General features: G+C 33.6%; 1 protein-coding gene across 10 annotated transcripts in view; it reads left to right on the forward strand.

Moving 5' to 3' along the window:
* LOC124432107 (dopamine D2-like receptor) overlaps nt 1–26,312 on the forward strand; it is a 143,348-nt gene that overhangs the window by 6,225 nt on the left and 110,811 nt on the right. For all 10 annotated transcript variants that reach the window (XM_046980696.1, XM_046980699.1, XM_046980697.1 and 7 more), the window contains one exon: nt 1,496–2,610. In XM_046980696.1, coding sequence (XP_046836652.1) covers nt 1,738–2,610 — 873 coding nt within the window. In that variant the 5' untranslated portion in view covers nt 1,496–1,737. The remainder of the gene's footprint in view (nt 1–1,495; nt 2,611–26,312) is intronic.

Below are 26,312 nucleotides of genomic sequence, written 5' to 3' on the forward strand. Positions count from 1 at the left end.
GAAATTTATATCTTGAAGATTGGAAGAATTTAGAAGGTGGAATGGTCAGATGGAAAATCGAATTGGTATTGCAATTTTCTTTTCCTCTTTGCTTTTTTTCTTTCTTTCTTTTTTTTTTTCTTTTTTTTTTTTTTTTTTTTTTTTTGAAAACGTATGAAGTCTTGTGGGACATTGGCACCGCGTGAACGTTTCTCCCGATAAAATTCAATCTCTCGTATTCCGTAAGGGGTACCTGGAGTAAGGGGAGAGAAAAGGTTTACAACACGTACCTGAGTTAAGGAAAATGCTGAACGACGAAATGATGTGCGTCGAAGGGGAAAGGGGCGTGTCGATAAACGTTAGAAAAGAGTTTTAGCCTGCTTCCTTGCTGTATCGTCATTTTTTTTTTTTTGTTATCTTTTCCTTTTTTTTCTTTTTTTTTTTTTTTCATCTTCTTTTTTCGATCGTGTATCACATTTTAAAAACTTCTCGTTCAAAAATACTCGTACGCTTTTTGTACGCTCATTTTTTCTCGAAACGGAAGAACGATCAATTATCAGAATACTTTCGTATTTTTGATTTAATAAAAGATGGATTAGATGAGAAATATGGAAGAAGTGATTGAAAGAGATAAAATTGATAAAAAAGAATGGAAAGACCATGTGGGTATTATAAGGTGATTTTTATTGTTAAGAGAATTCAAAAAGAATCACCTCTTCCTTTCCCTCTCTCTCTCTCTCTCTCTTTCTCTCTCACACACACACACACACACACATATTTTCTTTCTTTGTTTCCTTCTTGGAAGAAATTTCTTCAAGAAGATCTCTCCTTTCGAAGGAAAGAAATGTTACGGTGACTATTCACCCGTCAATTTGCCCTTTCCCTATTCTTGTGTCTTCGATTCCTTTAACCACGAAAGAAAAGTACTATTTTGCAGGTGAATTCAATTTTCTTAATAATAGAAGTAGCCCTGTCGTTACTCATTTGATTTCTCAATCGAAATCTCTATAGAGCATAAAGTTACGATATTAAAACTTTTCTTTATCGTTTCGATTATAACGAAATTCAATAATTTTTCTTTAATCAGTACCAACGATAACGTATTTTATTAAAGTTTCCTATATATAATCGTTTGTTCATTATGATAACGTGAAAGATTCTAAAAATGTAGAAAATCTATTTTGATTTGCATAGGAAATATTTTAAATATACGCTCGAATATTTTGATTATGAGTTAGATAGTCGAAGTAGTGCGTATGAATAACATCGAGGATTTGTTCTCTCGAGGAAATCCTGCCGTTTGTATCGGTGGGAATATTTGAGAGAACTTTGACAAAGGACAAGTGCAAGTGCAGTTATGTAAAAGAGAAAGAGAGAGAGAGAGAGAGAGAGAGAGAGAGAGAGAGAGAGAGAGAAATAGATTGAAATGAAAAGATGAATAGAGAATAGGAAATTATTTCCTATTCATAGAGAATAGGATGCTCGATTGAAGATAGTATTTCTTGTCTTGTTGCAGGAATCACGAATAGAAGAAAATAGGAAGAATAGTCGTCTCGGTGCTCATTGTGGTTGGTGATCGTCGAGCGTTGAGAATAAATCGTGGAAGCGAGGATAAGATTTGTGAGAGGTGTGGAGAGGAGAAGGAGGAGAAAGAAGTGGAAGAAGACGAGGAGGAGGAAGAAGAGAAGAAGAACGAGGACAGAGAGTGAGGAATGGCGGGAAGATCAAAGATCTCGTGATCTGTTTGGGGGTAGCAGAATGGAAGGTGGAAGGGACAACGACGGTTCGTTGTTTCGGTCGATCGTTCGAAAGCTATCGTCGAGGGAGTCGGTGATAAGTAGTGGGGTAGAGGGTGAAGTGGATACATCGAGCACGAAGATCGGTAATAGTGTAAGGGGTGTGGTAGTGCCGGCTAGGAATACGTCGACGACAGACACAACGACAGGCACGACGGTTACGACGGCAACGATAACGACGACGAGAACGAGCACTAGCGACGAATACGAGATCGCGTTCGAGACGATCCTAGAACGTGCATTCGATATGTCGAGAAACGAAACTGACGCTGCAGCTACGGCGGCAAGCGGAACTGCTACGGCGAGTGGAGGAACTGCAACGGGGGTTGTCGTTGAATCAACCGGTTGGTTCGACGATACCCAAACGCCAACGACGACAGCGAGTTTTGCTTCCTCGTCGAATGCTTCATCGTCATCTTCGAGTTCTACCCTCGTAGATAATTATACCCTAATATCGGATCTATTCGTCTTCGACGATCTTAATGATTACATTAATCGATTAAATTATAGCGCGTTCGCGAATCTAACGGCCTATTATGAAGGTGGTGGTAGTATGAATTTAAGTGCCACAGGTAATTGCACTTCCTCGATCGTATCTGGCAATGACACAGAATGCGATACCGCCGCGGTAGACGAAGAATCCAATCCTAGCAATTGGTGGGCCCTGATACTGGTTATCGTACCGTGTCTAACCCTATTCGGCAATGTCCTCGTTATCCTGGCGGTTGTAAGAGAGAAAGCACTTCAGACCGTCACCAATTATTTCATCGTCAGCCTTGCGGTAGCCGATCTTCTAGTCGCGGTTCTCGTCATGCCCTTTGCCGTCTATGTATTGGTGAGTCTTTTAATGATTATTTATCGATCGTTTTATTCAAACGTCTACACATAAATCGCATTATAATTCACGTTTTAAGGATAATAGACTATTGAATTGGTTCGCTTTCTAAGAAGACGATGGGTTTTAAACATCGATATCCATTAACCCCTATAATTCGTTTAACCAACGCGTAAGCGAGACGAGTAAAGCTTATCCATGTATAAGTACGTATGTTGGTACATACTTATTGGTATATACCTATGTATATACATGTTGATATACTGAGACCGATCGAATCGGAAAAGCATTAGATTCCATTTGGGAAGAGAGTAGAAATCTTGAGTTGTCTTGGATAAAACGAAGAAATAATGCTTTCGTTAAGGCCATCTGCTTCGTTTGATTAGGTGAATCAAATGTGAACAGGATTAGTTAATTAAGCTAGCTCGAACGATCTCGCAAGGTTCGATGTCGTTGAAAACTCGTCTATAGAGTTTGAACTAATTACTACTTACTCGACTAGGTGACCTATTTTTTCCAAATAGAATACCATTCAAGTGTACTAAAATGGAAGATATTTAAACTGCGAAGGAAGATAAACGAAATTAATATCGTATAACGGTACAACGTAATAGTCTTGCGGCCGAAGATCCTCAGAAAAGTTGAATCGAATTTTCTTTAAGTTCGCCTTCTTTTTTTCGAAGATATAAGTTGATGAAAAAAATTGTAGGAACGTTCTTGGGAAAGAAAAATGTAACAGCTTTACGATCGAAAAATAACGTGGCCAATAAATATTGTCGACATTTTCTATGAAATTTTCAGTGGAAAATACTGAAAAATAAATATATATATAGAATTTTTTACTAAGATATGAAATATAAAAAATTTCGATATTACTTAGTAACAAATTTAACACTGTACTATATTATATAAAAATTTTAATAAATAATAATAATAATAAATAAATAATATATATATTATGATAAAAAATATTGCAAATTTTTGCGACAGTACTTAACCATTTACTGCTATACTATATCATATCAGTATTTTTAGTGAATAAAACTGAACACGTGTAATCCTTTTTATTTAGATACCGAAATACTGAAAATTTCGAAAATATTTATTTTCCAGAGGAATATTTTCTAGTGTGTCCTCGTTAAGCTGTTAAAAAAAAAAAAAAAGAAAAAAGGAAAAGAAAGGAAGAAAGAGAAAAGAAGGGAAAAAAAGAGAAAAAAAAAAAAGAAGAAAGGAGAAAAAGGAAAACGAGAAAGCGAAGGTCTACCAGTAATAAACATGCTTTTAATAACTTTTGCAAATTTTTGACATTATTTTTTCTTATCATAAAATGTGACAAGAAATCGCGTGTCATAGTTATGACAGGTTTACATGATCGAAATTATATTCGTTACAATCATTCTCGGGAATGGTAGCGGGTGCAATAACATGCATCCGTTGTTCACGGTGCATAAATCAGAACGTTCCATTGCCGTTCCTCGACATTTCTCGTTGATATAATTTCGCCTTCGAAATAATAATTACATGATTATGGCATCACGACTAATGGATGAAGGGCCTATACGAATTAAACGTTGTTAAACATTCCTTAGCATATATTTCCGTACATAACTAAAATGCATGTACATACGTACGTATATATATATATATATATATATATACGTTTAATGTAAATTATGTGTATACGTACATGAGTAATACTTGTACATACATAACATGAATCCTGCATAAAGCCATGTAAATTTAATGTCAGGCTATATTCAAGTTACTTAAAGCTATTTTATCGTTTGAAAAAAAAAAAAGAAAAAAAAAAAAAAAAGAAAAGAAAAGAAAAAGAGAAAGAAAAACTCTTAATTCCTATTTCATATCACGAAAAATATTTTCATATTTTTTTTTTTTTTTAATTATTAGTTATACTTACTTATTAGAGAATAATAATTAATAAATATTAATAGTATTACGACTTTCGTCTGGTAATATAGATTTTTTTTTTCCTTTTTTTGTAAACTTGAGAGAAAATTGAATCGTAAAGGAAAAGTTGAACATTTTCTCTCTCTCTCTCTCTCTCTCTCTCTCTTTGGTGACATCTTAACTCTTCAGAAATTTGTTTGCAATTTATTTAAATAACGCCTTTATTATTGTTCATTGTTCGTACACGATGAAATTTATAATCGGCCACTTTTGACGTTACTAGTTGAGAATGCTTTTGATAATAGTCGGTTCTATAGTTACGTTTTGTAAGGCGTATATTCGCGTAGCACCCGCAGTTCATGCCGCATAAAATACGTAGGAAATCAATTGGCACATAGACTCGAATGGCCATTTATGAGGATAGAATGGTGGCAATTTGTCGAACGAAGTAATTGTCCGGTTTCAATTTTCAACTAGACCAATAATTTTCTTTCTTTCTTCTTCTCTTTCTTTTTTTTCTTTCTTTCTTTCTTCTTTTTTCCTTCTTGTTATTTTTTTTTTTTTTTCTTTCTTTTCTCGTTTTCTTTGTCGACGGGAATAGAAAGGAGTGGAAAATAATGGAACATTAAGCTTTAAATAATCACGTTTAGCTTCGGCACGAGAGAGACAGAGAGACAGAGAGAGAGAGAGAGAGAGAGAGAGAGAGAGAGAACTCTATCGTCGTCTCTTGCGTTAGGAAGAATTTTCTAGCACAGGCCGCGTAGCTCGCGAATATGGCTTTATAAATTACTCAGCGTCGTTGCTCGTCGATATTTCGATGACTTAGTGTACACGAGTACACTAGTATGCGATCTACTGAGCGAACGAGCACGTGCTTAGATCGAATCGATCGTAGTAGGATTAGTTAATTAAAGTTACTCACGCGTTTCTCTTTGTCATTGAATTTTCTATCAGCACAATATCTACCCATTATTTTCATTCGAAATAGTTTCATTAGATATTATATCGATTTGTGTATTAAATTTGTCTTTTTTTTTTTCTTCTTTCTTTCTTTCTTCCCTTCTTATTTTTTTCTTTTTTTTTTTTTTTTTCTTTATTACGACACGACGAATAATTTTATTATTATATTTACTTTCACGAATGATTCATATAAAGATATTCACTATATGTATATATATGTATATATATATATATATATATATTTCGAGGTAATTGTTTAATTATCGTTCAATTGAATTTCTTTACTTTTTTATTTTTTTTTTTTTTCTTTGAATAAATATCCGTGAAATATTTACATGTTAATTTTTTTAAATAAATGCCTATCACCCAAATGTTATACACTTTTCGTTAGAGTTGAGAACAGAAAGAGACTCGATGCAATCGTGATCGATAAAAAGAAAAAAACAAAAGATAAAAAAGAGAGAGAGAGAGAGAGAGAGAGAAGAAATGAAAGAAAAAAATTGCTGTGAAAAAAGGAAATCAAACGAATAAATAAATAAATAAATAAATAAATAAATAAATAAATAAATAAATAAAATGAAACAAGTGACGAAGTATTTGTCCAATGTTAATGTATCAAAGTAACGAGCAAATACTTCGGAGAAAATAGCCGAATAAAGGGGTGTTAGGTATTTCAATGAGGCATTGATAATCTCTTTTACTTTCTCGTATACTATTTTCACGTATCGAACACTGGTGTCGTTTATGGGGCATCTACATATATACATTTAAAGGATAAAATCGAGATTCTCTCTCTCTCTCTCTCTCTCTCTCTCTCTCTCTCTCTCTCTCTCTCTCTCTCTCTCTCTCTCTCTCTCTCTCTAGGTCGAATGTAAACAAGATGGAACGTGCTAAAACCTCCTTTCGTCCGCTTAACCGGTCGTTCACGAGTTTCGCATTAAACGATTTACCGACACATTCGTGCAAGTAATGCACCACGACGATAATGCCACGACCTAAGCGTCCTGTTTGGTTGGAGCACTTTAGTCTCTTCCTGTCAGTAGTACTGACTCCTCCGTTGTCCAGGACTTTTAGCATAAGCTTGAGAAATGACTAATGTCTTTGCATATTTTATATCACAAAACGACACTAACGTTACTCTTCTTTCCTTCTGCCTTATTGCACTTTCCTTTTCTTTTCTCTTTCAATCTTTTCTTGTTCCTTTTTTTCCCTCCCTTTTCTCTTTCCTCCTTTTTTTTCCTTTTTTCTTATTTCTTTTCTCTCTCTCTCTCTCTCTCTCTCTCTCTCAAGTGTCTCGATGAAAAATAATTTCATAGCGAAGTTTCGTGCAAGGTTCCAAAACGTGACTGTACTACACTATCGGTAATATTAGTATTAAGATTTTGAAAGCTACGTAGAAATCGTTTGACCCGACCTTCTGACAAAAAAAAAAAAAAAAAAAAAACAGAAAAGAAAAAAAGAAGAAAGAAGTTTAGTACCGGTCATTATTAGATCAACGGCGATTAAAAAAATTTCTTGCCATTTTTATTTTGCAACCCGATGCAAGCATTTTTCAGTTCTTTTAACTCGAAAGTTGCAAGCACTTGATTCCTCACGATAACGTTTCTCCCTCCTTTTTAACTCGCTCACCCTTTCTAAACCTTCCAACCCCACTCTCATCACCCCCGACCCCTCACATCCTCCTACTTCCCCCCCCCTCACATCCTTCCATCCTGTTTCCTACATCCAGACCTCTCACACCCCGCTGACTGTTCTTCTTTGTGCCAAGGATTTTTACTTTAACACTAGAAGAGAAATTGATACTCCTAGGCGAGTTCGTGCCTTGAATTCCAGTAGAATATTTTCAAGAGTTGCGTTGCTCCTTTTCTTTCGTCCTTTTTTCCTTTTCTCTTTCTTCTTTTTTTTTTCCTTTTTCTTCTTCTTCTTCTTCTTCTTCTTCTTCTTCTTTTCCTCCTTTTCATTTCAAGTTCTTTCGTGTCACAAGCCGTTAAAAAAGATTTCTGGCACGTTTGGCATGAACCTTAATGAGAAAGTATAACAAAAGAGATTTAGATAATTACGAGGTAGATAAATAAATTATCGTATAAATATAATTTCTCGTATTTTTTTCATCGTTCTCATGTATAAATATTTAATGAAAAATTTATTATTCATTGGTCTTCACGAAAGAAGAAAATACGATTTGTTTTAAATATATATATACTATAGAGTATGAAATGAATGGTATTAATCGTATCACCATTCGTATCAGTTTGAAGAGAAAAAGAAATTTGTCTAGCGCCGATAAAAATGTTTTTTGGTAATTGTCTACTGTTATCTATGGATCAACGAAGACGACTTTTTTGGTTGTCGAAAGAACGAATACTAGTACCGTAGCGACGAGAATAAAATAAAAGAAAGAGAGAGAGAGAGAGAGAGAGAGAGCGAAACATAGACATAGACATAGAAAAAGTGAATACGAAGAAAAGGATAAATTTCACACGTATCCTTTTTCGAGTTTCCTTCAGACAAGGGGTATATCTCTATTCTAACTCGTCTTCTTATTCCTGACAGTTGAATTGCTGTTGAGAAAAGTTACGTTACGTATTTCTTATCGATTCTAACACCAGAAGACATGTTATTGGCATTTAGACATGTTAAAGTACATATAAACATAGATACATACGTTTGATAAAGAATTTAAGAAAGAATGAAAGGAAACGTTTAACGCTAAACTAATAATTGTGATTGTAATTAAGGGGTAGAAAAGAGAGAGAGAGAGAGAGAGAGAGAGAGAAATGTAAACGAAAACAGACCAAACAAAAAAAGATGAAGAAAAAGAGCAAAGTAGACAAATTTGAGACAGAGAGAGAGAGAGAGATTGAAATTGAGATTGAGAGAGAGAGAGAGAGAGAGAGAAGCATTTAATAGTAACGGGAGAGCGTGACCACAGGTAATTTCGAGGTAAGTCTATACCCTATTCCTCGGTGAGCGATAGGCAGTCGAGCTATCGAGGGTAGTCTCGATCCGAGCGAGTTAAAGCGAGTAGTAGGTTAGAATAGGCCAGAGTTAGACAGAGAGAGAGAGAGAGAGAGAGAACAGCAAATCGCTCTGGGGCAAGGTCTATGTTAATAACGGAGATCACCCACTCGATCGCATGCAAGCTTATTACTTTGGGCCAAGCGTGTCGAGGTTTACGTTACTACTTTTGACTGTACCCTTTGCCTATGTCGACACGAGTCTTATTTCGTTGTAACCTCGTCGTGTTGTTCTCTCGCCGTCCATCCTTGAAATCGCGGTAAAACTTGCCAACAATTTTCTAGCCACACATGAATATTAATAACCTTTTTCTTTTTTTATCTTTTTCGTGAGGGAGAACGCGATCGCCTCTTTCCTTTTTTCTTTGTTTTTTGTTTTTTTTTTGTTCTTTTTTTTCTTTTTTTTTTTTGCTTCTTTTTTTCCCCTCCTTTCCCTCTTAAGGGATTCCGTATCGTACCCGTAGCAGCCACGAGAAGTGATATAAGGGAGAGGGGGGGAAAAAGTTATGTCCTTGAGAGAAGAAGGTTCACGACGGTGGTAGTGCAATTCTTTCATGTTTTTCTTTCTTTGTTTTCTTCTCTCTCTCTCTCTCTCTCTCTCTCTCTCTCTCTCTCTTTCTCCCTCTCCTCTATTTTTTCCTAATAAAAAATTCTTCTACAAATCATCGGGCGTTTGAATTAAATACCTTTGTGCTTTATTTATTTATTTCTTTTTTTTTTTTTTTACTGCTTTTTACTTTCTTTCCTTTCATTTTCTTTTTTCTTTTCTTTTTTTTTTTTTGCTTTCGCTTCTTCTTCTCTTTTTCTGATAGGAAGAAGAACGATCGATAGAAAACACGAACACAACGGCACGGCTCCAGAGTTATAAATATAATTAAAGTAGCTGTCTCTGGTCGAGTTGGTAAACGATGCATAAGTCCGTCCCCGGTGAAGAAAACTCTCATGCATTCCAGTTTGAGATTGGACCTAGAACAACACAGAGAAAAAAGGGCATTGCCGAGAACGCGTAAGGAAGTGTGCACTCGCGATAAATCATCGCGTTATAGGCGAAGGACGGTACACTTCACGCCAAACGCACACATCCTCGACCACACATCGAGTCTCCTTTTCCTCTTATCCTCCCATTTCCTCCCTTTACCCTTTACCTCTTATCCTCATTCTTTTTCCCTTCACATCTTTACACACCATCATCGATTTTTTTCTCACTTCTTCCATTCTATCATTTTCATTTCGATTTCTTTGCTCTACGATTTTCCGTCTCTATTCGCAATAATCCAATCGAAATATTAATTTTTAACCTTCAGAATTTATGATTTTGTTTGATTTTTTTTTCTTTCTTTTTCTTTCACTCTCTCTCTTTCTCTCTCTCTCTCTCTTTTTGTTTGTTTTACTTTCTTTATATTTCCTCTCTCTCCCTCTCTCTCTCTCTCTTTCTTTTTCCCCCTGTCTGTATATCTGTAACTATAACGTAAAGACGGTCGTTAAACTCCGAATCTTTGAGAACTTGCCAAGCACCTGTGGAGTCTTGACACTACGCCTACAAAAAGAGGATTACTTCGTGAGAATAGCAAACTTTTCAAAAGTGAACAGAGAATGATTTGATTTACAAGAGATTAAGGATTTTCTATTACAAAGTGCTAGTATTTTTTTTTTTTTTTTCATCGATGAAAATCAATACGTATCATCTACGATCATTTTTTTTTTTCTTTTCTTCTTTCCTTGAATTATTATTTCCTTTTTTTTTTTTTTTTCTATTAATCGTAATTCAGTCGATCATGTTATACATATATATTTATGTATGTATGTATTTATGTATCTTTTTCATTTTGAAAAATTATGAGACAATATTCAGGTATAACTTATCACGGTACATTGAATTTAAATATTAAATTGTTCGAGATATATACACACATACATATACATAAATATATATATATATGTATATATATATGTATGTGTGTATATAAAATATTTGATAATCATAAATTATTATAATTATAAATGGAGAATCAGATAGCCTTGTAGAAATCGTACTTAACTATATCTCTAATGTAATATCTCAAAATTATCTAACGAAAAAGATCGCACATTTCTCTCATCTCCTCTTCGTTATAATCCTTTCGATGAGATACCCAAAAGGATCTTTATTATCGCGTAGAAGTAAAGGATGGTTGGAGAACACGGAAGTAGTCGCTAATCGTTTTCAAAGACAATCTTGTGAAGTGAGGTAGTAGATACCCGAAATGAATCATGAAAGAGGCTAAACGTCGTTATACACCATTCTCTCGTTGATCCGTGTCTCTCGAAGGGTCGAAGGGTAGCAAATTGTCTAGATGATAGGTATCTCATATCTGTACTTGTTATTACCAGAGAGAAATATTTGTCATATATCATATGTGTAAGCTAACCTCCTATATATCCCTTAATGGTTTACGTAGAAATTCGATTACTATCTCCTTGATAAATCGGTGACAAGCATGTACATCAGAGGTAGCAAGGACCGATGGTGATTCGATGTATACATATATATATAATATAATATATATATATATGTATATATATTACACGTATATATGTATAGCTTAGTGCATGGAGTTTATCGTGTACCGTTTAAGGGTCAAGTCAAATTGATTTCGAAGCTCGGCTTATCGTAGTGCACCTACTGGGGTTTACGTTTCCCTTTTCGAATTTCCTGCCGTTAAGAATCGTATCGTACGTATAGCGTACGATTTCGATATTCGTATTCTCATTGCTTTTACCAATAGGAAGGACATTGGAATCGTTCTGTCTACCACTGTTAAAGGGGAGGTGGGGGAAAAAAAAAATAGTCGAAGATTTATATACGAACTATTTCACGCTCCGTGCAGCCCCGGTCCATCCTTTACAAGAGTTTTCGGTATTTTCTACGTTGGGAAACGTAAAGGGGACTGTTAATGGATCGACTGGAGTTAGGAGGATCTTGTACGTTCGTTTTTCATTCGGTATATAGATAAAGAAAGAATAATAGATAAAGAAAGGAAAGTAAAAGTTACTTTCTTTTTCCTTTCTCTCTTTTCTTTATTTTTCTTTTTTTTTTTTCTTTTTTTTTTTTTTTTATTTCTTCTCTTCCACCCGATTCGATTTTGATGATTCAAGAAAATGAAGGAGGAAAGGAAGAAGGTTAAAATAAACGGAAGGAGACAAAAGGAATGATAAAAAGGAAGCGAAAAAGGAAAAAGTCGAAAGGTCGAAGTTTTCAATGAAGACAAAGCAAAATGATCGAAGAGACGGATTAATAAAATCGCTTTGTCTTGAGATATTTGATGTCTAAACCTATATGGTGTCCACAGTAAACGGGTGGAGCCATTAACTAACTTGTAATTGAATTCTCTCAACGAATTCATCTATCTAGATTACGTGACCTCCTACAGTATCGGCATTTATATAGAGCTTTTGGATGTTACAACGTGAATTAGGCTTTTCAAGCGAACATGCTATTCCTGCATAAACTTCGTTACGTTAACGTTAAATAATTATTTCGGCGAATAGGTACCTCATTTTCCTAATGGATAATAATAATAACCAACGTGGAATATATTTATGAGTTGACGTTGAAATCATTTTAAATTATACAAGCAGAGATTAAGAAATCGCGATCGTCTTATAACGACAATAACAAAAAAAAAAAAAAAAAAAAAAAAGAAAAAAAAAGAGAAATAATTTTCTTTTTCTTTCTTTTTTTTTTTTTTTTCTTCGACAAACCCATGCAAATTCTGTCGAAAGGATTTTAATCGTAGAGGAAAGAGAAAAAAAACAGGGGAAAAAAAAAAAGGAAGAATAATACCGAAGTATCGACGAAATTTATGACATAAATCGTGACCAGTCTCACTGGCCTAACCGAGGCGAGACTTTGTCCTTGAAAGAAGAATATTTGACGGTAGTAGGGGCGACTCGGCGAGTGGAGGGAGGGAGTGAAGAGATGGGAAGAGGCTAATCCGTATTTGGGCGCATAAATTTCGACCAACGAGGAAATGAATCAAACGAGAGGACGCTTTGTTCATGGCATGCTATTTTTCAAAGATATTTTTTGAAACCCACATCGGCATCGATCAAGAGATGCCTGTGCATCCCTCGACATAATAAATAAAAAATAAAAAAAATTTATATGGATACATACATATATGTATATATTTATATACGTACATATATGTAAGTATATAAATCCTTCTTGGATTTGTGGATACTAACGATGGTGTCAGATTGAATAGTCGATTGTTATCCGTTTTTCTTTCTTTCTTTCTTTTTTTTTTTTTTTGTTTTTTTATTCCTTTTATTCATTTTCTTCTTCATTTTTTCTTTTTCTTATCCTGTTCCACCCCCATCCCCTTTCCTTTCCCAATCAATTATAATTTTCAATGATCACGAATGCCGACGACCTCAATATTTTCTTCTTCTTTTCTTTTCTTTTCTTTTGTTTTTCTTTTTTTTTGTTTTTTTACCCTTCATTTTTTACCCTTTCCTTTCCTCGCGTTATATTGTATTCTCTCGAACGAATGATAAAATAAAATGACAGGCTAGGAGCGATATAAAAATCGTCCCTATTAACGCGTAGCCGAGTTCTCACGAAGTAACGACGCGAAAGTTAGAATTCGATAGATAATATGAAATTAAACGTCGACGTCGTGGCACGTGATTTATCGATTCCACGTTTGATCTGATACGCTCTCGAAGTGTGCACTGTTAAACCATATTTTTTCCTTTTTCTCTCAGCCATGTTTTGCCTTGATATTTTTGTCTTTTCTTTCTTTCTTTTTTTGTGTGTGTAAGAGAGGAGAGGAGTAACGATGGGGTGGATGGGTGGGTGGGCGGAGTTGGGAGAGAGCAGCTTGGGATCGGCGACGGATTTGGGATGGGAAAAAACGAGAAAAAAAAAAATACCGGAAAAATCCAATCGGAAGTATAGTTTAGATAGAATAATTATTCACCCTTTATAGTTTCTAGTACGCACACTCTTTCTCTCTCTCTCTCTCTCTCTCTTTCTTTTTTTTTTTTCTTTTTGCTTCAATTCTCATAGAAAATCCTCCCGTTGAATTTCCCTTTTCTCGATTTGTTTAATCTCCTGAGAATCTTATTCGAAGCTGGAAAGTGTCTTATCTCTCTTAGTTCACCGTTAGCCTGGTGTAAATAAAACGCATCCGGCTGAACGAAGCAGAATGAAGCGAAGTATTATATATATATATATATATATATATATATATATATATATATATATATATATATATATATATACACGTACTCTCTCTCTCTCCCTCCCTCTCTCTCTCTCTTTCTTTCTATAAGCTTAAATATTATCACTGGATATTACACACATCATCTTTGAGAGTGTATTATCTTCATTGTTATTTTACACGGGACGACGAACAATTTCTATGTTAAATCTATCTTATATTATATTTATCATTATATTTAATATAGATTAAAAAGATATTTCTAATTAGATACTTTCATTGTAACACATTTTACGAATGATAATCCAAGTATCATAAGTAGTATAGTCGATTATATACGAATGTCTCTCAATATGTGAATTCTTTTTTTTCTCTTTCTTTTCTTTTTTTTTCTTTTTTTTTATTCTCTTTCATTTCGTTTTGTTCTGTTTCATTTTGTTTTTTTTTTCTCTTTCTTTTTTTCCCTTTTTTTTTTTTTCCCTTTTTAACACGAGAAATCGAAACTTTATCCGAGTTATTCGGTGCCGTCTGGTGTTCGACCGAGAACAGGGTACTTGGCACCCTTTCCCTTGGCACTCCTATCGGGAAAATCGACAAAGGCAACTCTTAGGGATTCCATTAAAGTCGAAAGTTGAGATACCGTTCGTTCGAACGTGGGCGTGTTCAATGGAAATGGATTCCCCATTCGAGTCCAAGAAGGACGGTCGTTTCTTTATCCCTAGACGGGGAATAATCGAAATTCGTTTGAGAAATCTTAAAAGGACTTTCCTCCGACACGTTACTTATATTCTTCAAATACGAACGTTCGTTATCGGTGTGAACACGTTTCACTCTCTCTTTCTCTCTCTGTCTCTCTCTCTCTCTTTCTCTCTCTCTCTATTTCTCTCTCTCTCTCTCTATGTCTGTCTGTCTGTCAACGATCTTCGAATTATCGATTTTCAAGCTCGATGAACATACAGATTTCATATTCATCTTGCTAATTTTATCGTTATCGTGGAAAAGGGTATTCTCTGTCGACCTAGAAAAAAATGTAATCTCGGAAAAGCGTTAATCCTTCTCTCTCTTTCCTATCTCTCTCTTCATCCCTCCCTCTCTCTCTCTCTCTCTCTTTCTCTTTCTCTCTGACAAGACAGACAGACAGTAGAAAAAACATTAACTGGAGCACACATACGTTCGCTCACATGACGCGTATAAGCAGTCGTCTTTTTGGAACGAACACGTGGTAATTAATGCACAGAAGGATGGATCACGGACAAAGGGTCGACGGAGTTACGATGAAAAGGGCCTGTGTCATGGCTGTCACTGGGAGGAAAAGCGACTTCGTTTTTTTTCTTTATTCGTTTTCGCTCTTCTTTCTTCTCCCTCTCTCCCTCCCTCTCTTTCTGTTTTTTCTTCTCTTTTTTATTTTCTTTTCTACCTTTTTTTTTTTTTTCTTTTTCTTTTGATGAAAGTATTGCTGATAAAATATACCTACCTTGTGGTGTACGCGTACGTATGTATGCGTCCGCGAGCACGTGTATATATATATATATATATATATATATATGCGTCGACGTTGAACGCTCGATGCTGAAACGTTGCTGAGAAGAGTGGGAGTGGGATGGTAGGTGGTTGGGAGGGAGGGAGGGAGGAAAGGGTAGGGGAAAGGAAATTCCATGCTCTGAAATTCTCCACGGCAAATGCATTAAAGCCGACGTTATATTCTACCGTCGCGGTGCCAACGACGCGGACGCTTCGTTCGAATTAAATTTGCGGAAAGAGAAGTGTGAGAGTCTCTCTCTCTCTCTCTCTCTCTCTCTCTCTCTTTCTCGTAAAAGTTTACGAACGGCAAAAGAAGAAACGGAAGAAACGGAGACGTTCGAAGATTTTTACTTTCTACTGCGTGAAGTTGAAATGTGTTTGTGAATAACATGTAGACACGTAGACACGTAGGGACGGAAATTTATTTACAAAGGGGAGAAAATGATAAAGAAAAAGAAACAAAAACAAAAAAAAAAAAAAAGAAGAAAAGAAAGAAAAGGGAAAAAGAAATAAAGGGAAATAAAAATAAGTAGATACGTACTGGAAGTAAACGTACTGATATTAATTTGTCATAAGCTTAAATATTATTTATTATATATATTACTTATGGTATGTATATATAGATTGTATTGTAAATAATTGTTATTCGTTGTATATATTTGTTCTTTGTTTAAACGAGTCCTACTTATAGAAAACATCAATACGCATATATTGTTACGAGTGGGTTAGTTTGAAAAAATTATTTTTAAAAATTAATTAATATATATGTATGCATACATATATGTATATACATATAAAAGGAATAACACAGAGAGGAAAAAGTGTGCATCTGCATCGAGACATATTAGATATGATATTACAGTGCCTATGCCACTGGAAATTATTATCGCACCCCCGACGTTATGCTCGCTCGTTGTCGATCTTTCATAGATGATATTCAAGGGACGTTTAGTCGTGCACCTTTACTACTTGCGCATGGTCGACGCTAAGGGGCTATACGGAAATACGTTTCCACTCGTATATTTTCCGTATCATCATACGTATCTTAAAATTCAACATCAACGCTCTACCACACACATATATATATATATATATACATATATATGTATATATATATATATACATATATATGTATATATATATATATATACATATGTATGTTGCGGTATTATCGCTACGGATATACCTTGTAAGATTATTTGAAAGCCTACTTTTACCTTTATCGTATATTTTTTCTCCTTTTTTTTTATCTTTCTCTCTCTTTCTCTCTCTCTCTCTCTCTCTCTCTCTCTCTTTTCTTTTTTCCTTTTTTCTTTTAACTTTCATTATTTTTTTTTTCTCCATTAGCTTTTCACGTATGTTCGAGTTATTTCATGCATGATATATGTATATATCGTAAGGTCCATTAATTCGCATGAATGGTCTAACCTCATTGATTAGAACTTTCATAATATGAAGGGTTAAAGGAAATGGACAAGTGAATAGAACATTGTGATTGAGTCGTTCAAACGAATTGAATATTTCTCTCTCTCTCTCTCTCTCTCTCTCTGTCTCTCTCTTTCTCTCTCTTTTTATCTTTTTTGCTCTTTCTCCTTTTTTACTTTTTTTTCTTTTTTTTTTTTTTTTCAAATTGATCCGACCATACCATTACCGGTATGATTCATTTGTCAGTCCTGTTCGCGAATGATTTCCCAGCCGATTTACGAAGTGCCCATGGAAAGAGTGAGTAATTTCCCCGAGAATTTCTTCATCGCACTTAAGGCCGCATTTGTTCGTTCCGCAGGAGACGATCACGAGAGGCACTACATCGAAAGCATTATTCTCTTCTCTTTTCTAATAACAAACTTTGACCATTTTGTTCTTTCTCTATCCTCCCAGACAAGATTTTTCACTTCCTCGAGAATATTTTTGAAAAAATTGATATTAAAAGGAAAAAAAGAAAAAGAAAAAAAAATTGAAAAAGAAAAGAAGGAAATAAATGAAATATACAAATATCACATATATTTTTAAAAATGTTTTAATATATATACATATATATATGTGTGTGTGTGTGTGTGTGTATGTGTGTACGTATGTATTCGTATCTATAACATACATCAACATAAATGATATTTTCATTATTCTCTCGAAATTTTGCGCAAAGTCTCAATTTATGAGATATTATTGATCCATTCGATAACCGAGTGCAATGAGGCGAACTCGTTACACGTTGTGCGTACGGTACGATAAAATATAATATAAAGGATATTAACTGATATACGCAACCTATACCGTACCAAAATATTGGCCGAAATTAATATATATAAAAAGATTCAACCTTATTATTAATAATCAGGTCAATAAGTAGATTCAAAGCCGAAGAGAAAATTTTTAATTAAAACATATTTTCCGAACGAGCTGTACCATCATCTTTTCTTTTCTATATATATATATATTTTTTTTTTTTATTTTTTTTTTTTTTTTTTTAGATGAGAGAATGAGAGAATGACGGATACGTTACATAGAATAGGGTTCTCCTGTAAGTTTAAACGACCGACATACTATATTGGATTTTCTCTCGATGTGGCAAAAACCATGGTGACGTGGAAAGTGGTTCTTGTACGATGAAATAGTAGAGTAGATCTAAGAGGGAAGAGTTCACGCATGAGATGTTCAATCCACAGGAGGAAGACTCCAGCGAGAACTCATTAGATCTATCACTTTCACGCTCCAACCGGTTGGTTTCTTCTAGCAAGAGATGAGGAACTAAAGTGAGAGAATACGTCTATCTACGTATAATAGACATCTATCTCTCTCTCTCTCTCTCTCTCTCTCTCTCTCTCTCTCTCTCTCTCTCTCTCTCCCTCTCTATCTCTCTCGGTTTCGGTCTCGGTCTCTTCTAGCGTGTTATGCGAGTACGATAAGCATATACGCCACATACTGATGATGATTTAGTGGTGGTAGTAGTAAAGTGTGGTAGTCATTAACGACGGATAATCGTGTCGTCGACGATGATGAGTATAGTAGTAGCTACGGTGACGAGCAGACCGACGCGTAATTACTCTTTAACTCGCTAATTGCAACATGGCGACCAGAATGGCTCGTTTGCGTGTTAACCCGTTGATTCTCGTCGATAGAAACTTTCGTTCGAATTTTTTTTTTCTTCCCCACCACCTCCTCCACCCTGTTCCTTTTTCTTTTTTACTTTCTTTTTTTTTTTTTCTCCTTTTCTTCCTTTTTTCCACTTTTTCTTCCTCTCTTTTATCCTATCCCTTTTACTGCCAACACTTTCATCGTGTATGGTCTCACTTTATTTCCATCTTATTACGTTGCATCGCTACGGTATTATCGATTTCATCCGATTACAATCGATTAATATATCAAACGACGTAAAACTCGTCAATTTTTTTTCTTTTTTTTTTCCCTTTGACGATCTATATACGCTCGTATCACGTACGAGACGTAATTTGGAGTATCGATTGCAGATGAGGTAGGGCTGTAACAATCTCCAGAGCTTTTTAATCATTTCACGTGAAATTGTATCAACTGGAATATAAGATTTTATATCCTTCGTCGTTCTTTCCTTTTTACCTTTTTTTTTTTTTTTTCTTTTTATTTTCTTTCCTTCCTTTTTTTTTTTCTTTTCTTCTTTTTTATTATACGTCCGCATCGACGAATGATCTATTTAAAGACAAAGATGCACGCGTTCGCGAGGACATATAATTTATGATTATTATCCGATCTGAATTTTGTATTTGTTTGAGAAATAAATTTTTAGTTTGACATTAAGAATCATTAACCAAATTATTTTGACATTTGAAATATTGATATAACTTCTAAAGCATAACGTATATATATATATATATATATATATATATATATATGTATGTATGTATATAAATTTTATAGTTAGCTGTACAATAATGTGAAATCGTTTATATAAATCACACCGTTCGTGGAGACATCCTTTGTAGTAAATCTTCGAGTTTAGCATTAACGAGGTCGTTTCGTTCTTGGCCATCAATTATTTTCAAGCAGCGATACTTACAACGGAAGATCCGATGTCGTTCTCATGAATCATAAAATCAAATAGCCACGTGTTTAACGTTAAATACGCGTCATTTAAAATAGCTTATGACGTTCGATCGAACCACGAAATTTTCGTGGTTCGACCATTCTTTTCGATGGCTAATTAGGTCAACGAGTTGATACGATCGATTATTATTATTATTGTTATTATCTGTTATTATAAAAAAAAAGGAAAAAAAAAATTGGAGTAAGTGTTTACTAAAAGGAAAAAAATTTAATCTGTTATCATAATTATCTCAATTTTTTTCTCTGTAGTAGATATGGTTGGATATTTTTAATCATTTATTTTCCAAATAAAAGAAATACATTAAATAGGAGAAACAAAGAGAGAGAGAGAAAGAAAGAAAGAGAGAGAGAGAGAGAGAGAGAGAGAGAGAGAGAGAGAGAGAGAGAATGAATGAGTGAGAAAGCCTCGTAATCGGAAGCAAAACATAGAGAGAGGTTTCGGAGTTTCTCCAAACTGGAATAATAGCAATGAGCTTTCGCGATGTGATACCATAGGAAAACCACAAAGCGTTAAGGGTGGAAGTTACTTAAAGGTTAGAACTAGATTTAACGTAATGCGAGTAGATATATTCAGCGTACTAATTGGTCGTTATATTATTTCCAGTTGAATTTGTTACGATGAAAAAAAAAAAAAAAAAAAAAAAAAAAAAAGACGAAAGAATTAGAAAAAAGAAAAAGAAAAAGAAAAAAAAAAAGAATAATTTTATCCGTAATAATAAAGAATTATTTTCCGATAGAAAATTGGGAAGAAAATGTGAAAGACTTTTTTTCTGATAAGCCCTTTTCATTCACTTTGGTTACTTTGAAAGAGCAAAGCAGATAAAAAGGAAAATCTCAAAGGACGCTCGCGCCGATTATTTACGAACGATGAAAAGTTACAAATAGGATGATATACATTGTGTCTTTACTTTTGCCAAGGGACATATTTTTCTTATCAAAGAAAGATTAAACGGGAAATCTTTAAAAAGGCCTTGGGGAGGTTTTCGTGAAAATTATTGATATGCCTTATATATAATATCATATATATATATGATGTCTGTGACTCGAACATTATTGGATCTGTCGTCGAACGTAGGGGTAGATACATACATCCATACATACATATATACATAGGTAGACCAAGGGTAGGTAGAGTTTTACTCTTCGGAATATTTTCGAGGGAAGGTGAACGTGATAGCACGTGGATGTCGTCGATCAATGCGCGTCTAATTTTACAAAATATTCTTGCGCTATCGAGCATACGTAGTGTTACTCGTTCGCTACATATTTATATATATATATATATATATATATATATATATATATATACATACACTCTTAAATGTGTGTTTACGTATGTATATACATATATATATATATATATATATATATATATATATATATATATATATATATATATATATATAAACACAATATGTACATGTATACTTATTTGTAGAGTGACACAGTACACCTAGACGGCTCGACTTGGCTAATACTTTATGGTAGAATAAATATTTTAGCATAATCGCGTAAGCTTTAACGGCATAGACCTTTCGCACCTTGCCTCTTACAAAACACCCTTTGTATATCTATTTCACGCTCGCGTTACTCACGTCTACCGTCCCGTTCTCCACCAATTACCCTAGGATAAGGCTATAACATAAGAACAAAAGCAAAGACGATCTTTATTATATTCATGGAAATGAAACGAAAAATGGGGCTAAAGGGATGGGAGGGGGATGGACCGAACTAAATATACGTAAATATATATATATATATATATATATGTATGTATATATATGTATATTGTGTTATATGTATATAGATACTAATTATTATTTTTTACAATGTTTATTCTCTTCTTCCTTTCTCGTTTTTTCCCCCTTTTTCTCTTTGTTTCCTTTTTGTCTTTCGTTTTCTTTCTTTCTTTTTTTTTTCGTTCTTTTCCTTTCTTTCTTTTGTTTATTCTTTTTTTCTCTTTCTTTTCCCTTTTTTCTTTTTTTTGTCTTATTTTAAGGCAAATGGAAAAATACATCGACCCAGTTTCGAAACAACTACGACGAACCGGAGGACAACCCTTCTCATTATCGTGGCTTTTATGTTGGAACAAAGCCAAAGTAGCACTCGGAATGTACGAAACGCTCAAATCGAAACTTTCTGCATTATCTTGTTTGGGTTTCTGAAAGCTAAAGGTTTTTACCAGAGAAAGAAAGAATCATCATCGTTAATAACGTTTTCTCGAGATCGCCACGACCTTGATAAAATTCTTATTTCACGAAAGAGAGTCTATAATCTAGTTCGACCAAAAGACCGTAACGTTAACTTTCGGATAAAAATTCGAAACTGCTCGCTTCGAGGTTTTTTCTCTCATTCCCCTCTCTCTCTCTCTCTCTCTCTCTCTCCTCTCCTCTTCCTCCCCTTCTCCTCTTCCCGCTTAGCCATTGGAAATGTGTCCACTTCGCTTCTTTTTCCTTTTTCTTTTTTTTCACTCTCTTTTTCTTTCACATTGGTCTGTAACTTTTTCTCGTTCTCTCTCTCTTTCTCTCTCTCTCTCTCTCTCTCTCTCTCTCTCGACCGACCGACCGACAGACCGACCGACGATGTCTAACAGACCATTTCGGTTTTGTTTTTCACTTTTGTCGGAGGAAAGACGAGTGGTAATCGTGAAACTTGTTAGATTTACTGTCTCAATTCGCAACGGTCTTAGTTGCTTTCGACTCTTAACTATATAGCTTTCGAATTCCATTTGTCTGAATTCGCGAGAACAAGTTAAGTCTTTTATTTTCAGTCTAAAGGTACAAGTAATTGCATTTTATTTACGAAACAGTAAAAAAAAAAAAAAAAAATATTTTTTTTAATAATAATAAATTTTTTAATAATAATAATTTAATAATAATTTTTTTAATAATAATAAATAAATATATATACCATCGAATAATAATAATAATAATAATAATAATAATAATAATAATAATAGTTAGGCAAAGTTGATGAGAAAAAAAAATGTTGACAAGAAAAAAAGAAGAAAATAAAATGATTGCACCATAATAAGAAATGTAAACGTTCACTATACTTTCTCGTGCATTTTCGTTGATAACGCCTTTTCGTATGATGAATGAGACACAAAATAGCTTTTCTACGGTAAGAAGTACTTGGTAAACTTTAACCTCTGATGGATGGAAAAACATTTTACGAAAATTCTCAGATAAATTCTACTATATAAACCCACCCACCCCTTTACCCCTTTACTAAAACTTATTCGACTTCGATCGTTCGATTAATTAAATCTCGATAAACGAACGATGCTATCTTATCGTCAAGTTTAATATCGAAGAATTCTGATCTGATATTAGGAGATAGAAGAAAAAAGAAAAAGAAAAGTAAGTAGAAAGAAGAAACGTTTCATCTCCTTTTATCCCTTAAGAATATATATTATGAATTAATGACAGTTTGATGTGTTTTGGAAAGAGAGAAAGAACAAAAAGGAAAAAAAGAAAAAAAAAAAAAAAGAAAAAATTCGAGATCATAAACGAACAATATCTTAATCGTGATGTTACACGGTGATCGAAAAAAAAATAATTATTTATGAGACTTTGTACGGTCAGTTATACGAATGAGAGAGAGAGAGAGAGAAAAAAAAAGAAGGAAAATTATTTGGATTGATCTAATCGTGAACCTTTTGTCACGGTATACACCCTCACGAAGGGTGGCTGCTGACTTATCGAGTTTTACTACCTTCGCTCTCTAGGGATATAAATCGTCGTTTATTTACGAGACCTTTCGACTTCGAGGACAGGAAATAATTTGGTTTGGAGCTTCGAGCTTCACCGGGTGAATGAAGAAGTTTTCTTGAATGTAGATTATGAACGTAGTTCAAAAGGAATAAAAATAAAAATACAATAAAAAAAAAAAAAAAAAAGAAAGAAAAGAAAAAGATAAAAAGATGAAAGAAAGAGAAAGAGAAAAAAAAATAATGTGTATCCGTCATTATAAATCAAACCTTTCGTACCTATTATAAAAATAACGATTGGTCTGATATTCCTGTCGAATATTTTCAATCTAATTATTTGTTAAATCAATTTTATTCGATTATTGATATCATTAGGTGAAAAATCATTGTTAACAATTATTTTTCTCTCTATCATTTATATACAATCTTAAATTAATAATTATAATAATTTAATTATATATTATAATATATCGTGGCATATTTTATAACAAAATATCACATTATAATAAAATATTATAATTATTGATTATAATATTATCAAGCAATAGATTATATATTTATCACAAAATTTTATTATAATATATTGATCGATAATTATAGTCAATAAATATTATCAGATCTATATCTACTCGTTACTCGAATTATTATAAATTTATAATATCCCTGAGGGAAAAGAAAGAGAAAGAAAGAGAGAGAGAGAGAGAGAGAGAGAGAGAGAGAGAGAGAGAGAGAGGAAAGATAAACTGTATAAAATATGAGTACATCTCAGAGAGAGATATAGATGGGTTTGGAAAAATTAATAAGATTAGAAAAACATTATCTCGATGAGGGTCCGTTGTATTTTTTTTCTTTTTTTTTTTTTTCTTTTCTTTTCTTTTCTTTTCTTTTCTTTTCTTTTCCAGGACGAACGACGATAAAAATAACCTGATACGTCCATGTTATTTTATTTAAACACTTGATCGTATATTTACAATAAAATTTTATTATATAATACATTGATCGATAATTATCGATCGATGAAGAATATCTATAATCGAAATTCGAGTCATTATAAAAAATATGATAAGTTTGATGGGAAAAGGAAAAAGGAAGAAGAAGAAGAAGAAGAAGAAGAAGAAGAAAAAAGAAAAGGGATGAAAAAGAAACAAAAGAAAAAGTATGAATATCTCGATAAGTTGTATAGATAGGTTTGGTCTTTGGTAAATTGCTAAGATGACACATACATTATCTCGATAAGGGTTCATTGTATCTTTTTTTTTTTCCAGGATGATGATAAAAATAACTTGACACGTCGAAGTTTGCCTATTCAACGGGTCGTCCCTTACCGACTTCTTCGTTATATACAACGTGTGGTTGTGTTAAGAGAGAGAGAGAGAGAGAGAGAGAGAGAGAGAGAGAAAGAGAGAGAGAGAGAGAGAGAGAGTGTCTCGCTCACCTGTTGATGGTAGAGTTCCGCCTACGGGATCAAAGAGATTCCGAGCCGATGTCAAAAGGGCTCCCACGGGAAGTGTTCGCAACTACCGAAGAAAAAAGGAAGCCTTGTGCTCGCACACGTCCTCTTCTTCCCTTTCAAAGGACGTCTTCTCTTTATCATGAGTCCTCTTCGAAGGACGCTAGAAGACTTCGTCCTATTGTTTGTTTTTCTTTTTTTCTTTTTTTTTTCCTTTTTTTTTCCCCGATTACTTACTCTCATTTTACATAGAAAATTCACTCGATTTTGATCCCCCCGTATCATAATACGTATAGTACTTTAAATGTTTTCAAACTGTGAACTTCTTAAAAGAAATCTTTATTGAGTATTAACACTTGGAATGGTATCGTTTTATTTTTTTCTTTTTTTTTTTTTCTTTTAGTAACGCACACGTATCTCGAGATCTCGTTAAATTTATAAAATAATTGAAATCCTTTTCGTTGGTTAATAGCATTCTTTTATTTTTTTTTCTTATTTTTTTGTCTTTTTTTTTTCTTCTTTCATTTTTACATTCTCAATAGCGTAGTGTTGATCTAATTAAATGCGTATAATAGAGAAATTGTTTTAACGGAGCAAAATCGATAATATGAGATTAAATTCGTCGAACGTTCGAACATGTCGCAGGAATGAAATGTGAACAGTTGTAGGGTTGAGATGGGAGGGTAGAAAGAGAGAGAGAGAGAGAGAAAACGAAAAAAAAAACACACACAACACAGATACGCACGCACATATTGATTGGTGCAATGTGTTAAATTGCGAAAAACGAATATGAAAAAGGCCACCTCGTTTTGTTCGTGATCATTCGATGGAGCGAGTTTGAAAATTTTGAAAAGTGAAAAAAAGTATCGGATTGAAATTTGGCCCGATGCCGTTGTAAAATCGTGATTAAAAATACGTGATCGGATATAAAATAGAGAGAGAGAAAGAAAGAGAGAGAGAGAGAGAGAGAGAGAGAGAGAGAAAATATAGAAGAATGGAAATCTGAAAAAAGAAATTGACTTTATAATAATCGATAAAAAAAAAAGAAAAAGAAAAAAAAGAAGAAGAAAAAAATTAATCGAATCTACCTTACGACGTGCACCAAAGAACTAAAAAGATTTCTAATTTAATATTTTCTTTTTCTTTTCTTATTTTATTTATTTATTTTTCTTTTATTTTCAATGCTCGCATTCGAAGTACTTTTGTCAATAAATAAGACGATAATGTGAGACAATTCGAATGTCTTGAATTCGAAGATAGAAACGTAGAGACAATCGTATTATCATTTTCGCGTAAACTATTGAAAAAGTTTTTAATGGGAATGTTAGAGATAGAGAATAGATTTTTAAGATACTTAGACGTCGTAAGTTTCTCAGAAATGTCTTTACTTTGATGCTTCTCGATATTGTTTCATGATGAGCCTTTCAAAAACTTTTCCCATGCAATCTCTTAAACAGTTTTTCCGCAAAAAGAAAAAAAGAAAAAAAGAAAAGGATGAAAATTAAATCGAACTACATACGTACATACTATATGTTATGTTAAGATATATATATATATATATATATATATATATATATATATACATATATAGATAATCTTTATAAAGGATTGATATCCTTTGCGTTAATTAAATATGTTTCATATGTGGTGAGTAGAATCTAAAAAAAAAAAAAGAGAATGAAAAATAAAAAAATAAAATGATAAAAAAATTCAGAGAAAATTGAGAAAACAAATTCACTGTTTTATCAATCCCATACAACTGTCATGTTATTCCAAAGTGACACCTTTATATTTTCTGTATTTGTTCTGTATTTGTTCAATTTTTATATTTTTATATTTTTTTTTTTTTTCTT

Source organism: Vespa crabro, chromosome 23 (assembly GCF_910589235.1).
Source record: "Vespa crabro chromosome 23, iyVesCrab1.2, whole genome shotgun sequence".
NCBI lineage: Eukaryota > Metazoa > Arthropoda > Insecta > Hymenoptera > Vespidae > Vespa > Vespa crabro.